Below are 18,831 nucleotides of genomic sequence, written 5' to 3' on the forward strand. Positions count from 1 at the left end.
TGCCCCTCCTGTAATGTTACAGTGATAGTAGGAAGCGCAGGCTGAGACTCACATTGCCCCTCCAGTAATGTTACAGTGACAGTAGGTAGAGCAGGCTGAAACTTACATTGCCCCTCCTGTAATGTTACAGTGACAGTAGGTAGAGCAGGCTGAGACTTACAATGCCACTCCTGTAATGTTACAGTGACAGTAGGTAGAGCAGGCTGAGACTTACATTGCCCCTCCTGTAATGTTACAGTGACCGTAGGTAGAGCAGGCTGAGACTCACATTGCCCCTCCTGTAATGTTACAGTGATAGTAGGAAGCGCAGGCTGAGACTCACATTGCCCCTCCAGTAATGTTACAGTGACAGTAGGTAGAGCAGGCTGAAACTTACATTGCCCCTCCTGTAATGTTACACTGACAGTAGGTAGAGCAGGCTGAGACTTACATTGCCCCTCCTGTAATGTTACAGTGACAGTAGGTAGAGCAGGCTGAGACTTACAATGCCACTCCTGTAATGTTACAGTGACAGTAGGTAGAGCAGGCTGAGACTTACATTGCCCCTCCTGTAATGTTACAGTGACCGTAGGTAGAGCAGGCTGAGACTCACATTGCCCCTCCTGTAATGTTACAGTGATAGTAGGAAGCGCAGGCTGAGACTCACATTGCCCCTCCTGTAATGTTACAGTGACAGTAGGAAGAGCAGGCTGAGACTCACATTGCCCCTCCTGTAATGTTACAGTGATAGTAGGAAGCGCAGGCTGAGACTCACATTGCCCCTCCTGTAATGTTACAGTGACAGTAGGTAGAGCAGGCTGAGATATAGTAGGTTCTCCTCTATGGTACAGCAGGCTGACACTTACATTGCCCCTCCTGTAAGGATCCATCCAGGCTGCTTTTCCTCTTCACATTAGCATTGTTATCCTGACTCCTCAGACTCAGAGAGGAACCCCAAAAACTTTTCGATGAGCTGCCCAGACTAGTCCGCTCTCCATCATATTCCTGAAAGACACATAACAGGAAAGACATGGGAGCATCTCTGTACCAGCAACGACGTACCGACACCTTGTTCTGTTATACAATTACTGCCTTTTGGCTGAGATCAGTGTAGTTGCTCATTCTCCCTATAAAGGGCCCCAGTAGGCGATGGGCTGTCACCTGGTCCTCCAGCTGCCTGAAGCACAATGTGCGATGTGATCCTGCTCTTGCCTGGTCCCTTGTTGGGACACACCTGTGCACTAGTATGGCACTTTGCAATGAGCACTTCATTTTTCCTGTCCCCTACCGGGGAGAATGCGTTCCCCTGCTCCCTCTCCCGAAGTAACCTAAGGCTATCCCCTACCGGGGAGAATGCGTTCCCCTACTGCCTCGCCCGAAATAGCCTGAGGCTATACCCTACCGGGGAGAATGCGTTCTCCTACTCCCTCTCCCGAAGTCACCTGCGGCTATCCCCTACCGGGGAGAATGCGTTCCCCTACTCCCTCTCCCGAAATAACCTGAGGCTATCCCCTACCGGGGAGAATGCGTTCCCCTACTCATAGAGATGCTGTATATACACTGATACGTGGCATAGAGATGCTGTATATACACTGATGCGAGGCATAGAGATGCTATATATATATACACTGATGCGAGGCATAGAGATGCTATATATATATACACTGATGCGAGGCATAGAGATGCTGTATATACACTGATTATGCCTCATAGATAGATGCTGTATGTACACTGATGCGAGGCATAGAGATGCTGTGTATACACTGATGCGAGGCAAAGAGATGCTGTATATACACTGATGCGAGGCATAGAGATGCTGTATATACACTGATTAGTGGCATAGATAGATGCTGTATATACACTGATTAGAGGCATAGATATGCTGTATATACACTGATGCGAGGCATAGAGATGCTGTATATACACTGATTAGTGGCATAGATAGATGCTGTATATACACTGATTAGAGGCATAGATATGCTGTATATACACTGATGCGAGGCATAGAGATGCTGTATATACACTGATTAGTGGCATAGATAGATGCTATATATACACTGATACGAGGCATAGAGATGCTGTATATACACTGATTAGTGGCATAGATAGATGCTATATATACACTGATACGAGGCATAGAGATGCTGTATATACACTGATTAGTGGCATAGATAGATGCTGTATATACACTGATGTGAGGCACAGAGATGCTGTATATACACTGTGAGGTATATATAGATGCTGTATGTACACTGATACGAGGCATAGAGATGCTGTATATACACTTATGCGAGGCATAGAGATGCTATATATATATACACTGATGCGAGGCATAGAGATGCGGTATATACACTAATTAGAGGCATATATAGATGCTGTATTTACACTGATGCGAGGCATATATAGATGCTGTATATACACTGATGCGAGGCATTGAGATGCTGTATACACAGTGATGTGAGGTATAGAGATGCTGTATATACACTGATGTGAGGCATAGAGATGCTGTATGTACACTGATGCGAGGCATAAAGATGCTGTATATACACTGATGGGAGGCATATAGATGCTGTATATACACTGATGCGAGGCATAGAGATGCTGTATATACACTGATGCGAGGCATATATAGATGCTGTATATACACTGATGCGAGGCATATATAGATGCTGTATATACACTTATGCGAGGCATAGACATGCTGTATATACACTGATGCGAGGCATATATAGATGCTGTATATACACTGATGTGAGGCATATATAGATGCTGTATATACACTGATGCGAGGCATATATAGATGCTGTATATACACTTATGCGAGGCATAGAGATGCTGTATATACACTGATGCGAGGCATAGGGATGCTATATATACACTGATGCAAGGCATAGAGATGCTGTATATACACTGATGTGAGGCATAGAGATGCTGTATATACACTGATGTGAGGCATAGAGATGCTGTATATACACTGATGCGAGGTATATAGATGCTGTATCTACACTGATGTGAGGCACAGAGATGCTGTATATACACTGATGTGAGGCACAGAGATGCTGTATATACACTGATTAGAGGCATCAAGGTGCTGTATCTACACTGATGTGAGGCACAGAGATGCTGTATTTACACTGATGTGAGGCATATAGATGCTGTATGTACACTGATGCGAGGCATAGAGATGCTGTATATACACTGATGCGAGGCATATATAGATGCTGTATATACACTGATGCAAGGCATATATAGATGCTGTATATACACTTATGCGAGGCATAGAGATGCTGTATATACACTGATGCGAGGCATATATAGATGCTGTATATACACTGATGCGAGGCATATATAGATGCTGTATATACACTTATGCGAGGCATAGAGATGCTGTATATACACTGATGTGAGGCATGGTGATGCTGTGTATACACTGATGCGAGGCATATATAGATGCTGTATATACACTGATGTGAGGCATATATAGATGCTGTATATACACTGATGCATGGCATATATAGATGCTGTATATACACTGATGCGAGGCATATATAGATGCTGTATATACACTGATGTGAGGCATAGAGATGCTGTATATACACTTATGCGAGGCATAGAGATGCTGTATATACACTGATGCGAGGCATAGGGATGCTATATATACACTTATGCAAGGCATAGAGATGCTGTATATACACTGATGTGAGGCATAGAGATGCTGTATATACACTGATGTGAGGCATAGAGATGCTGTATATACACTGATGCGAGGTATATAGATGCTGTATCTACACTGATGTGAGGCACAGAGATGCTGTATATACACTGATGTGAGGCACAGAGATGCTGTATATACACTGATTAGAGGCATCAAGGTGCTGTATCTACACTGATGTGAGGCACAGAGATGCTGTATATACACTGATGTGAAGCACAGAGATGCTGTATATACACTGATGTGAAGCACAGAGATGCTGTATATACACTGTGAGGCATAGAGATGCTGTATATACACTGATGTGAAGCACAGAGATGCTGTATATACACTGATGTGAAGCACAGAGATGCTGTATATACACTGATGCGAGGCATAGAGATGCTGTATATACACTGACCTGTGGCATAGATAGATGCTGTATATACACTGACGTGTGGCATAGAGATGCTGTATATACACTGATGTGAGGCATAGAGATGCTGTATATACACTGATGTGAAGCACAGAGATGCTGTATATACACTGTAAGGCACCGAGATGCTCTCTTCACCTCTCCTTTCCTGCTCCGCCTCTCAGTACTCGGTCAATGATGCCAGCAGGAGGCGAGGACAGAGAGACAGAGACAGCAGGTAGAATAACTGGGTGCAGGGGGAGGGCCGGCACATGGAGAAAGCCGAGGCCCATAGCAGCCGCACCCTATGCACTCCTTATAGCCGGACCCTTGACTATCGGCAAGAGGCTTGAACAGACACTGCCCAGTAATGTACGCCATCACTTCTGATACGTCTCAATCCCATCTATGGCTTTGTGTGTACACACCCCGTGCTCTGTGACAATGCCAACAAAATCTCTGACCTCTTTGAACATGGGCATTACGTGCGGGTGGGAATCAGGACCTCACTGTCCCCAGGCCACCGACCTTTTCAAACAGAATCCTCTCAATCCTCTTGTCTTCCTTCTTGGTGGAGAGCCAGCGCTCACAGAGAAAGAGGTAAGTCTCCTCTGTCACCTCGTTCAGGATCTCCACCCGCTCCAGGTACCAGTCTGCGTTCAGCATGGTGTTATCGTGACGGATCTTAATCTTGTAGAGGGTGCCAAGGTCCACAGCTTCAATGTTAAACTTGTCCACCTACAGGTGATGAAATAACATCATTATGCATAGGCAAACGCTGGGGGTGGTTCTGGTTGCCCGGAAACCCCCCTCCTCTTGGCAAGTGCTTTAAAGTGTGACAACAATAGCACTGGTATATAATATGATCGGTGGAGCTGCCACCACATCATGCAGTGTAAGGGACAGAGCGGAGCTGCTGCACATGCTTCTTCTACCACATTTACTGTATGGGCGGTATTCAATGAGGCTGATTCGCCAGGTTTTTATGGCGATTTTGTGCTGTTTGGCGAATTTCTGACTAAAACGGTGAATCACCCTATTCAATGACCAGATGGCGAATACATTTGAAGGTTTTTTTCGCCATGATTCACCGAGTAGCAATCGCTATCTTTTTATGGAGAAGTGGAATGTGAACTTTTAAAATAAAGTGTTTTGTTTTTTACATTTGGTGTAAAAAAATCAGGAATTTTATTCTGAGGAGGGGCATGCTATTTTTATTCATGTGCTGTAAGCACATGAATATATATTTAATTTAAAAAAAACTTTTTTTTTTTTTTTTTACACAGCAGCCAGCAGGGGGCGCCGGAGCCGAGCCGCTCATTAGATATTCATATATTCACTGCACCCGATCGTTACATATGCACGATCACCCCGGTCCCCTGCTGGCACCCCCGGGGGGCAGCCTGTGCTGCCTGGCACCCGGGGAGCCCACCTCCCCCCCACATATGCTCTAGGGCAGGAAGAGAGACTTCCATCTCCCTGCCTGCCACCGTCCTCAGGCTCCCTGCGGCGTTCGCCGCAGGAGTTCATATTCGCCGGTCAGGGGCAGCGAGCCCCTGACTCGTTGAATACCGGAGCCGGGGAGGCTCCGGAACGTGGCAAATGTGCAGCGAATCCTAAACAGGATTCGCTGCACCTCGCCGGTATTCACATTGAATACCGCCCTATGTGTGGCTCTGAGCCCTCAAACATCACATTGGACCAGAGAGCAGCTGCCAGGAGGAAGAGACAGGAGCCTTACCATGTGGTGGGAGATTGTGAGCTCAGAAAATGCAGTACATTATGTTTGTGATTTATTTATTATGATGTTTAACTTTTTCCTGACCACTTATCTTATTTAAATGTTAGAAACAGCCTATGCCATAGACCAGGGGTGGCCAAACCAGCAGCGTAACTATAATTTTGGCGCCCCCCCGCCGATAATAAAACACGCGCCCCCTCACCCCACCACCACTCCGGACGCCGATGCCCCCCCAACCCCCCATCCCCCGCATACTTACCTGTATTCGCTGCGCTGGTCCCGGCTCCCATCCTGGCTTCATTCTGATATGAAACACGGACCATCACAAAATGGCCGCCCCCATACAGCAGACAGTTTCAAAGAACTGGCTGCTATATGGGGGCGGACATTTTATGGTAGCCCGTCGCAATAGCAGAATGAAGCCAGGGGAGCCGGGACCGCCGCAGCGAATATAGGTAACGCTGCGGGGGATGGGGCATTACGATAGCACCGCAGCCCCCCGGCGCCCGCACTTACCCAGCGCCTCCCCGCGACCGCGGGGGCTGCGGTGCTGTAGTTACGCCACTGGGCCAAACCTGTCCTCAAGATCTACCAACGGTGCATGATTTCCAGGCAACCTGTGGATCTATAGTAGAAATGAATGCAGCATGTTTTAAAATATAACAGTTAGTAATGACTACAGCTGTGCACCAGCTAGGTAACCTGGAAAACGTGGACCGTTGGTAGCTCTCGAGGACCGGTTTGGCCACCCCTGCCATAGACCATCTGTACTGTTAAATATCAATACTGTATTCTATACAGTATCCAGTGTTTAAAAAGACCAATTTTTGGGGCTGCCTGTTAGCACTCCCCCCAGACTCACATACTTACTCCAATGCCCTGCATAGTGGGAGATTTTGGATTACATTTGGAAACCCCCCCTCTAAAAATCTTGCGTTTGCCACTGTTATGTACACAGTATATATTCCCCAGGTTCAAACCATAAAAAGAACTCAGGGCTGGATGTAATTTCACCTGTCCACCAATAGGGGGAGTCCGGAATTTTTCTTTCAAAGTTATGGCAGCCCCAGTCATGTGTGGTGCCTTGGTGGAGAAGTTTCCCATGGTGGACAATAAGCTTCTAGTTATCGTTGTATAGACTGTGCTAACTAGGTGCTGATTAGTAGTTATGGAGAATTCTCCACTCTTTGGAAGGTTTGATACATTTCCATTACAATTACAAATATTTCACATTGAAGGGCATTTAATACGCATATACGGGGTACATTTTATGTGCATATTAGGGGTATTGGGGGCATCTGATGGGCATATAAGAAGCATGCTGTGACATTTTATAGACATATAAGGGGTATGTGGGAATCTTTAATTGGCATTTAAGGAACCTGGGGTAATTTCTGACAGGCATATTAAAGACATGGGGGAACCTGTGATGGGCAAACAGAAGGCATGGGGGGGGGGGGGGTTGCACTAATGGGCACAGAGAACACCTAATGGGTGTATTTATATGCCCATCAGCCATCAAAATACCCACAATGCACCGTACATGCCATCAGACCTCCCCGCATCTAATGGCATGTAAGGACATTTTGGGAGGTCTGATGGAATGTGAGGGATCTGATATACATGTAATGGGCAGGTGCTGATGTCTGACACATGCAAGGGACAAGTTGAATAGTATGATGAACATGGGGGGACCTCCGATGGCATGTGGGTGTAATCAGGGCCGGCGCTAGCCGCTCAGCACAGGATGCAAAGCAGGGAGGCGCCAACCTGGAGAGGCGCTCCCTGCTTTTGCTATCCTGCTGCCTGCTTACGCTGTGCCTGACAAGCTAGTCGTGACAGCTTGCAGCGCAGGGCAGGCATCATGAAGCGCGGCTGAGGCTCAGTGTCAGGTCCTTCCGTCCTCTCTCTCTCTCCTCCCCGCTCCCCTTGTGTAAGGTCCCTCCGCACCGTCCTCTCTCCTCCCCACTCCCCTGTGTCATGTCCCACCATCCGCTCTCCTCCCCGCCCCCTGTGTCATATCCCACCGCTCCGTCCGTCGGCTGTAGTTCCCGCTGCAGCTGCTCACCTGGCTGTCTCAGGTCCCTTACTTCCTCCGTCCCCTATCCTCCCTGCTGCATCCAGGGACCGTGGGTCCTGGGAGTTGATTTCCAGGCTGAATGTGCTGGCTGCCCTTCTATGGGGAGCAGCGGCTGCTAGAATGGGACCAGTGCTAATGCTGTTTTTGTATCCAATATATATATATATATATATATATATATATAAACAGTGGATGGCCGCGGCACTGGGGACTTTTCTCAAACAGCTTACATGTGAGAAAAGCCTGTATTAAAGGCTGAAATGTCACAGATCAAGCCTGCCTATCTGTTTTATTTATTGAAGTCCCCAGTGCCGCGGCCATCCACTGTTTATATTTGACCCTGCAAGGGTCTTTACCGAGGGCACGGGGCCCTTTGACAAGTTTGGAGCTGAGTGCCGGCAATATATATATACTCACATTTATTTATATATATATCAATATATATATATATATATATATATATAGAGATATATCTATATATATAGATATATATATATAAATATATATATCTATATATATTTATCTATATATATATATATTTATCTATAGATATAGATATATAAATAGATATATCTATCTATCTAGATATAGATATATATATATACATACACACATATTTGCCAAGTCAGAGAGGCGCTTCCCTCCTCTGGCTATCCCTTGCTGAATCCCTAGCCGCCTGACTGCTGCCGATTAAATGAAACAGCCTCCAGAGCCAAGATAAACAGTACAGTCCTCGTACAGAGACCCTGAGCCCCTCCAAAAACGGCTGCCACCATAAAGGAGAGAGACATTTGAGGGCCTCCATCACCTCTATCAGGGTGCCTAGCACTACCCAGAAGTGCTGGCATGCTGAGCGCCTGCATCCCCAGGCAATGCAAATCCCCCTGCAACAAGCATGCAATCCCCTGCAACAAGCATGTAGACCGCCATGGCAACAAGCATGTAATCCCTCCATGGCAGTGAAGCCCCTGGAAAGGAGCATATAACCCATGTGAAGGAGCAAGTAATCCCTTGCATTGAGCAAAAAACCCTTGGCAATGAGCATGTAGGTAAGCAGAACTTATGTGGCATAATATGTAATAGGCTTTTCGGTGTGTGGCATAATGTGTAATGGGCATTATGTTGTGGGGTATAATATGTAATTGCATTACAGTGTGTGGTATAATGCCTAATAGGCATTACGGTGTGTGGCATAATGTGTAATGGGCATTATGTTGAGTGGTATGTGTAATAAGCATTACGGTGTATGGCATAATATGTTAAAGGCATTGCGGAGTGCGACATAATGTGTTATGGACATTACAGTGTGCGACATAATGTGTAATGGGCATTACAGTGTGCTTAATCCTGGTGCTGTGTTTTACTTGGTGCAGTGTGTTTAAGGCTCTACCTAACGCAGTGTGCATAAGGAGCTCTAGCTGGCACAATTTGCATATGTAGCACTCATTTGTGGTGTAATGTGAATAAAAGACACATTGATATATTGTGCAAGGTGAATTGGAACTATTATGTGGCCACGCTCCTTTCCCACAAAGCCAAAGCCAAAATTTTGGGCGCGCGCCTTAGGCGCGCACTGTCTCTGTCTTTACTGTGTGTGTTATTGTGTGGGGGGACCCAATTCTTTTTCTGGCACAGGGCACCAACATGTTTTGTTATTGCACTGCTGCTACTGGGCACATGGTGTGACACTAACACTACAGACATTTTTTTCAGGGTCTGCATTCGGTACTTGCTGTCTTTTTGTAAAATATGGGAGGGCGCAAAGTTATAGTTTGCAGGAGGGCGCTGAACACCCTAGCACCGGCCCTGGGTGTAATGTTAAAGGCATGATGGGATTTATGATTGCAGTAAACGGGTCAAGTGGTCCTATGGGCTTATGAGGAAGACCAATGGTGTCTGGTGGGCATGTGGGGGGAACCATTTCTTAAATAAAGTAAAAAAACGAATTTAAGTAAAATAGGTGCCGTTTTACACTGAGATATCACAACCATGACCCATAAATCAAAGCAGAAACTATTCCAGAATTCATTAGCCCTGGCGTGGCCATAAGATACGTGACAGTGGTCACCTGGCAACCACATGTAAATGCTCGATCAAAGCAATTTTACTGGGATTCACATAAGGCCCAACTGGGGCCAAACAAGCACGCCAATGAGGTTGCAGTAAAAGCGTCACATGCGGCAAGCTGAACACGTCCTTAGGAAGGAAAATCGACTTCGGCTAAGGTAATTTCGTTTCAAATATTCTTTTTTCACACTCGAGGTCCCGACGGCCACCGGCTATTCTCCCTCGTGGGGGTCCACGACCCCATAGAGGAAGAATAGAATAGGTGGCGAGCGTAGCGAGCCCACAAGGGGCTTTGTTGCGCTTGCCCCGCTGTCTGAGTCCGGCCAGTCGGGACCATATACCACACCCGGACAGAAGACCCTGATGTATTTCATCCCATCAATAAGATAATAATGCCCAATATAGCATAAGGGGTATGTATCAATATGGAGGCAGGGGACCAAACGCACCTGTCCTCTCTCAAACTTGTTGGAGTTGGTCTCTGATTTGCTGAGCTTCCTCTCGCCCGTGTCTCCGAGGTCTCCATAGATGGTGAGGAAGACGTTAGCATCAGTCCCGGCACCATAGATGTCACCGGTGAATACGGATATGCTGTATGTGTGAGCTGTAATACAGAACGCAGATAGGAGACATGGTGTAAGAGCAGTCAGATGTGTAGGGATACCGTCATTGGGTCACCACCAAGTAGGTCGACACCACTAGGTCGACATGCAGATAGGTCGACATGCAGTAAGGTCGACAAGACTTTAGGTCGACAGGGTCATTATGTCGACATGGGTTAGGTCGACAGGGTCAGTAGGTTGACATAGGTCATTAGGCACCGTGCCCAAAATGTGAGGGTACACGGTGGTACATTTCGGTGTTTATGTTGACACAACATGTGCCGACAGGCGGTATTTCATGCCCTACCATCCACTAGGGCGTGGTGGGAGAATAAAATAGTGTGCCGAGCGCAGCGAGCCATGCGAGGGGACGCAGTGGTACATTTTAGTGTTTATGTTTAATGTGTCGACAAAAGGGTAAAAAAAAATAAAAAAATAATAATAATTTTAAAAAAGTCTACTTTTTTACTGCCGACCTTACCCATGTTGACCTAATGACCCTGTCGACCTAACCCACATCGCCCTAGACTTATGTCGACCTTCCTGCATAAAGAACTAATAGTGTCGGCTTAATGACTGACTAACAACTTTCTGGTGACCAACTTATCCACACCCGCTGTGTAACATGCTTGCCAAGGACGGAAGGATACCGGCTAATCTCAGACGGTTTTTAAAGCGGCAATCATTTACAAGGTAAAACCATGTGCTCCTACGTCTGGAGAGAGTAGCAGCATTATTTGGTTTTGTGTCACAAAGTGATGTCTTACTGCATCTGGAATTACACTGTTACACATACATACACACATACAAAGAGAGAACTCACTACATATACAGGGAAGAGACAAGACAAGATAATCCCTCCCCTGTGCCTCCCCCTTCTCCACCCACTGCCCTCCCCCCTTTCTAACCAGCCAACTGGCTCATCCAACTGAGCATGCTCCTCCCACTTGGAACCCCCCCCCAGCCTGCCCCAACCAGAAGCTAATGGAGGGGGTCAGAAAAATGCAGCCAGCAATTATCCAATCAGAGTCAGCGGCTTCCCTGCTTCAGTTGACACTTGGTTTAGGCAGAAATGCGGGCAAAAAGGGGTGTGACTTCATGGACAGGGGGTGTGGCCTCACAACCTGGACCCCCTGTTTTCATCACTCAAGGAGTCCTGGAGGTGCAGGTTTCCACAGTGACAGGAGCCATGTCACAAGGGAACACCCAACTCCTGTCACTGAGCACTTTAGTGTCACCTTCCGGGGAATAACACTTGAGTGTCGCGAGCCTTGCAAGGGGCCACTGTACAATTATGGGGTGTGCATTTCGACATAGACACCCCCCCCCCCCACCCTCCCCGCGACTTCCTGGAGTGAGGGAAGAAATCCAGGAAACATACAAACTCCACACACATGATAACCATGGTGCCTGCGCTACCAGAACATGTGCCGCCATAACACTGACAACTGCCGGGTAGATATATTGATATTATTGTCGCCCAAAGGGACCCCAGGCTAAACCCTAACTTTGGCGCACAGTCCTCCTGGCAGCAAAGGTTAATATACATGACTGCAGCACATTAGCATGGCTATTGTCCCCGGCTGCGCCTGGTGGCCCCTGACACGTCTCCTATTGTCCCCGGCTGCGTCTGGTGGCCCCTGACCCGTCTCCCAGTATAAATCAGAGCGGCTGCCTCCAGTCTCTGCAGATCACTAGGAAATTGCCAGCAGCTGCGGCGTCTGGATCGGAGCAGGTGGGAACGGGCAGCGGCACGGTTCTGGTGATCCCCTGCAGCCGGGGAGAGACGGTCGCATTACATTAGCATGAGAAAGCCGCACAGATGCAATAAAACCTCTCGTCGTCCGCTAAATTGGTAATTTACAGCTCCGGCCTCCTGACACCGCTTAGGATTGAGATATATGAGGTCCCTTTAGTGCTCCAGCAGTTGACTCTGAAAGAAATCTATTCTATAAAAGGGGTAATGTGTTGTACATTCAGCTCCAATGAGGCATCTCTACGGTGCTCGTCATCCAGCCTACGATGCATGAACTCACTCAGCGAGAGGCAGCCAGTGACCAACTCCTAGGGAACGGACTTGGGGGAAGAGAGAGGGTGTGTGTGTGTGTGTGTGTGGGGGAGGGTTACAGATCGTTCTTTCTTACTCTCCAGAGGGTCCTCCACTTCCATTTCCACCTGTTTCAGAGTGCCATCCTTCATCAGCTTCTCCGTGAAGATGTCTGAGGGCACCAGTTCACGGACGGTTTCTCCGTCGTCCTCGGATTTGGCCAGCCACCGCTCGCACGGGAAGGTGACGGTCTGGGAACCCTGGGACGCATTCAACGAAGAGAAGGGACAGTCAGCTAAAAATCAAACAACGAGGCCAATGAGCGATGAAACTCTTTGTGTGCGAGAAATGGTACACCAGCCGATCAGCCCCCAACTGTCATTTTTCAAACACATGGAAGTTGCTGGCTGAAGACATTGGCAGTTGGGGCTGAACAGGTGACAGTCCTACTATGGGAAGCAGTCCACCCCCAGAATCGCTCAGTGTGTATGGACCTTTTCAGTCCAACCAACTGCCTGCAAGATGACAGTACAGTGCCAAGTATCTGGCTGTACCTACCTGTGCCAGCAAACCTGGCACTCAGGACGCACAGCTGGCAGAACAGGTCATTTGAGGAACAATTGACGCCGCTCTTAAAGGCCCTTATTCTGATTGATGCGTACTTTTCTGCATACTTTCGGATAGCGTCTTTACGGCGTCTGCGCATGCGTGGAGAACGCAACGCGCATGTGCCACGCATTGACTCCGTACCTGTTCGGCCAAATCCCGTACAAAACTGTGCACCGCAATCAGTCTGGAAATATGGGCGTATTATGGGCGTCATGCGGAATGACACATGGGCGTAGTTTAAAAGTGGGCAAAACTGGGAGGAAACATGGGCGGACACGGGGGAGTACACTTATGTTGGGGGGCGTGCATTCGGATAGCACTCCGAATGCACGCGAACAAAACCGATAGAAATGTGCGGTGTCCATAAGTCAAGTATTGCTTTGCGGAAACCACTCGGTCTTGCGGTAGGCGAACGGAACGCCTAATGACTACAAGCATTAACACCTGAACCCAATACAATCGACTCCTTTACTCATTACTCACTAATAGGACGCTTGTCAGTGCTTTAATTGAAACCATTGCACTTCAATTGCTGTAAGGGTTAATGTGTGCAATGCATGTGTTAGGCATGGTTGTAAGGATATATTGGCATATAATTGATTCCAATTCCAAATAAACATTTTTTTATGAGGATAGGTAATTGAATAAGTGGGTCATGTGATGTATTGCAGAATAGACATAATAGTGGGTAGTTTTGCGTAAATACACCGCTTCCGTGCGGACGGACCGCTTGCCATCCGTTCGGATGCGGTATTCCCGTGCATACTCTGTAATACCGTGCAGAATCTGAGTGTTTCCCCCGCACACGCATGGTTTGTATGTCGTCCGTAAACACGCCCTGTTCTTAAAGAGTGAGTCCGTCCGAATGCGGAGGACACGTGGGCGTTTCTACGGACGATGGCCGCACGCGGCAGCACAGCGTGGCGTGCGGACCGCACCGTAAGAATTCGGGAATATCCGCATCAATCAGAATAAGGGCCAAAGTGAGGACTGTACCTTAATTATTAGGGGTTTGGTGAACTACGCCACTGTTATAACACGGTATCAGCATGTGTATAAATAAATAATATATGACTGTAGTATACATTCCAAAAGCCGTCATGTATAGGTTAGTACAGTGATGGCTAACCTTGACGCTCCAGCTGCTGTTGAACTACACATCCCAGCATGCCCGGCTACAGTTTTACTATTTGGCCATGCTAATACTGATGCAGGGCATGCTGGGATGTGTAGTTCAACAACAGCTGGAGTGTCAAGGTTAGCCATCACCGGGTTAGTAGCTCGCTTAATATTTGTTGAAACATAAAGGTAGTCTAGAGGGATCAAACCTTGGAAGTGGAGAGGAATAAAGTACAGATAAGCTCCTAACTGTCTTTTTTTTACAGATGGTAGGGTAATGACTAAGTGCCATGCTACAGGGTTTAAAACGTGATAGTTGGGGGTTGGATGGTTGGTACTTTATCTCTCCCCACTATCTCTCTAAGCTTTGATAAAAATCCCCCATAGACTGTTCCCACATAGAGAGACCTTTTACAGAGGCCACCTACCTTCCCATTGGGTAGAAGTCTGCGGATCTCCACTCTGTCCAGGTGCCAGCCGGCGTTCATGCCTTTGTCATTGTGCCCAATGCGGATCTTCTCTATGATGTCGCCGATGTCCTCCAGCTGCAGAATAGAAGGAGAGACGAGTGAGGGAGCCACGTGTATGTGGGTCAGGCTGAGGGTGGTGGGCGGGCAGCGTCTGGGTACAGAAACCGGAGACGAGGCTGGCACTGGGGCTCTGTAACTGTTCTGGCACAGATGGAATGTCAACCCGGGTCGTATTGTATTGCCACAGACTCAATGGATGGAACCAACTGCCAGTCAAGACTGACTCGATGACAGTTGGTGGGGCTCCCCTATTTGAATTTTGAACTGTCTGCAGTCCCTCCTCTGGAGCCTCCACTCTTTGTTGCCCATAGCAACCAATCAGATTCTACTTATTATTTATTTAGCACCGTCTTGAAAATAACAGATAGAATCTGATTGGTTGGTAAATTTGACTCCATTGACTCGTGGGGATAAGGCACCAATAATCTTTATTTATCTACCAAATCTATCTATCAAATCTATCTACTAAATCTATCAAATATATCTAAAAATCTATCTATCTATCTAATCTATCTACTAAATCTATCAAATCAACTAAAATCTATCTATCTATCTATCTAAAAATCTATCTATCTAATCTATCTATCTAATCTATTTACTAAATATATCTAAAAATCTATCTATCGTGTATGTCAAGAAAACATCTTAATTTTGTACTAATAGAAAGTAATGAAACATTTTTAAAATGATTTTTTATACAGTTGTCACAATCTGTATACAATTACTCTGGGATTTCAGTAAGATTTGTTCCTGCAATGTAGCATCGCTGAGCTGGCACTGTGCCGGACCCTGCCCATGTATCACAGTCCGTGATGATCTGCATACTATTTGCTGTGGTGGTTGGGTATCGCAGTGTATCTTACATCTCCTTACATACTTACCATGCAGAATCACACACCACCGCTGTATTAATCAGAGTTTATGGGGGCAGCATAATGGGGGCTTTCTGCTGTGTGCTGATATTCCACAAGGTGCTAACAGCCTCTAGGTCTGTGATTTCCTAAATGCAGCCTGATATATATCTTGTTATTTGCTATGCACACTTAGTACAGCTGTGACGCGGCGTGCCACAGGCCCCTCCCATCCCCAGCGCTGCACAACACACAAGGGGTTTGGAGACAGATTATGTTGCCCTCCGTAGTAATGTTACCTCCACTATGAACTGGTCAACAGAATTCCTCTCGAAGTACATCCTGCGCTCGCGCTTGTTCACGCACAGCGATTTCTGCTGAGTGCACACTCCGTCTCTCCCGTACAGAACGATGAAGACGTCAGCGTCTGTCCCAGCTCCAAACACATCACTGGTGTAAACCGTGATCTCGTAGGGCACAACTGGGGAGATATAAATAAATGTCATTGGTATACTCTCGCTTCCTGGGCACATGGGCGGTGTACGGCTTCTCAGCACCCTAGGCAAAGCCTCAACCTACTGACTTCACCCCCAACCCCCCACAATACCCACTTTCCAGACCCTCAAGTAAAGTGTGGCAGTGGCATCTTAGCAGTTCCACAGCGGACACCTGCAGTAAGTACAGCGAGGATGTCTTCATCATAGACGTAAGTAATTGGGTGATAGGCAGGTTTGGTGGCGCCCCGCAGATCCCGGCACCCTGGACAGTTGCCTAATGGTAGAACCGGCCTGACTGCACAGTACAGGGGCTACTGCTGCTCTTTCATGGGCATATATATTCGTTTTTTGGGTCCTAAGGACTAGATTTATCAAATATTGGAGAGAGATAAAGTAACGACCAATCAGCTCCTAGCCGCCATGTTACAGGCCCGGAGAAGTGATAAAGTGGACGGTGATAACGCAACAGCCAATCAGCTCCTACCTGTCATATTTCAATTTTCAAACCCAGCCTGTAACTTGGCTGATAGGAGCTGATTGGCTGGTGCATGATCACCTTCCACTTTAACACTTCTCCAGGCTTACTACATCTGCCCCTCCTTTTGAAAAGTGGCAGTTAGCAGCTGATTGGTTGGTACTTTATCTCTTTCTACAACATCTCTGTCCGAGCTTTTGATAAATCTCCCCCTAAAACACAACAGTTTCGGGTTTTTTACACCCACATTAGCGGTTCCTGAACCCAAGATGTATCCAACACCAAACACACATTACGCACAACGGCAGCGTAATACAACGCCGAAGGATTTCCCAGTGCTCTACTAAGATGCCAGTTCTATTAATGATAGGACGTTACCAATAGCAACCAACCAGAATCGACGTCTTATTTATATAGCACCTTCTAGAAGATAATAGATAGCTCTGATTGGTTGCCCATAGCAACATCCCATCTTAGTAAATAAAGGCCTTTGTGTCTGCAGTGAGGTGGGATACACTCAGTGTACACACATGGGGTATACTGCTCGGTCTGTAATTCTGATGGGAACAGGTATCTTTCAATGGTTCCGTCGTCTTCTTTTTTATCCAACCAGCGACCACAAGGGAACTTCACGCGCTCTCCAAGGGACGGGGCGTCCACTTCCACCCAGTCCAGGAACCACCCGGCGGAGCTGCCTGGAATGAGAAGCCACAAAAGGGTCATCTAGATGCAACAGGACAGCAGCGTTTCTGGAAGACAGTCCCCCTGCCTATATCTGTTATCTGCCTTATTTCATAACCTCACCAGACCTGTTGTATCCAAACGCTGTTGGGAAAAGGGCAAGAAGTCAGCTTTCAGACCCGTAATACAAAAAAACAAAACCTTGCATTTTCTAGGGCTCTGAGCTGGGTGTAAAACATTTCTCGTACTGTATACTGGGATACATTTCATTCAGAGCAGCAGGAACACAGAATGCGACAATGAGAACGATTGTAGAGCGATATTGCGGGTTTCACAGATGTAAAAGCAGCGCGTTGCCTTCCCCCCTTAATTCCCGTCGCTAGCATGCGAGGAGATGTGTACACTAATACAGTGTTTTCATGGGGACGCTGGGCATTCCTTTGCCCGCCCCCTTTCCTCCGCTCCTCGGAGCGATTGGCTCGGAGAGTGTGAAAGTCGCCAAAGCCGTTTGCACCCGAACAAGCTGATCTGAATCGGGGAAGGGACGAATTTGGACCCGAATGAACGGCCTGAATCAGCCCCTAACGTACACTTTCATAGAATGCCAAATGGACCCTGTGCCCGGGGCATGTGCGACAGAGGAAGGGGCAATGCTGCTCGGAAACCCTAACGATAAATAATAACATCGAGCAAAATCCGGTCTTGGAATGTAGGACAGAGACCCCCAGTCATCTCCTGTGTACTCCTATGTGACAGACCTGCCCTCATATACCCGGGTCATTAGGACTACGGCAAGTTGCCCATCGTTGTGTAACAGGTAGTAATGAGTGTCAGCATTATATGTCCGTTGTTGTGCTATACAGACGTATAAAGTTACCTTTGTTGTCATGCCCTATTTTAATCTTCTGCAGAGGCCCGATATCCACAGCCTCCACCGTGAAGATGTCGGTCTTTCCCCGCTCAAACTTGTTCTTGTTGGTCTTTGACGCTTTCAGGTTCATGAAACCTAAGAGTAAGATGTGATGTCATTCCAGGTCAGCCAATCACCAGCCTCCAGCCTAACGTAGCGGTAACTAATCAGTACCATAAGTAATGAAGGTAGAACCATACGGGTAGGTGTCACAGGTGCAGATAGGGACTGTGGGTAGGGTGGAGAGTTTGTGGACTAAAAACTGTCACAGCTCAAAATGTAAGTATATTCCAGAAGCCGTCATTAGTGAAATAATAATAACAACGGTATTTCAGGCTTTAAAATCCAAATGCAGTAAATCTATTATTAGAATCTACTCCTTTATGATTCGGCTAATGTGTATATCAGGATGATGTGCATAGTAATATAAAGCTTTATATACTGGGAGAAGGAGGAATCCCAACCCCACCGTGAGATACAAATCATAGGACGCTGCGGAATTCTCTCTTCATTACCGCAGGTGTCTGGGGGTGATGA

General features: G+C 47.0%; 1 protein-coding gene across 2 annotated transcripts in view; it reads right to left on the bottom strand.

The window, feature by feature from the left end:
• LOXHD1 (lipoxygenase homology PLAT domains 1) overlaps positions 1-18,831 on the bottom strand; it is a 188,495-nt gene that overhangs the window by 20,260 nt on the left and 149,404 nt on the right. For both annotated transcript variants that reach the window (XM_083155329.1, XM_083155330.1), the window contains 8 exons: positions 18,262-18,390; positions 17,234-17,398; positions 16,031-16,212; positions 14,779-14,895; positions 12,720-12,882; positions 10,423-10,577; positions 4,614-4,823; positions 846-984 (listed from right to left, as the gene is read on the bottom strand). In XM_083155329.1, the coding sequence (XP_083011455.1) occupies positions 846-984; positions 4,614-4,823; positions 10,423-10,577; positions 12,720-12,882; positions 14,779-14,895; positions 16,031-16,212; positions 17,234-17,398; positions 18,262-18,390 (1,260 nt within the window). The remainder of the gene's footprint in view (positions 1-845; positions 985-4,613; positions 4,824-10,422; positions 10,578-12,719; positions 12,883-14,778; positions 14,896-16,030; positions 16,213-17,233; positions 17,399-18,261; positions 18,391-18,831) is intronic.

The sequence above is a fragment of the Crinia signifera genome, chromosome 1 (genome assembly GCF_055691185.1).
Source record: "Crinia signifera chromosome 1, ASM5569118v1, whole genome shotgun sequence".
Classification (NCBI taxonomy): domain Eukaryota; kingdom Metazoa; phylum Chordata; class Amphibia; order Anura; family Myobatrachidae; genus Crinia; species Crinia signifera.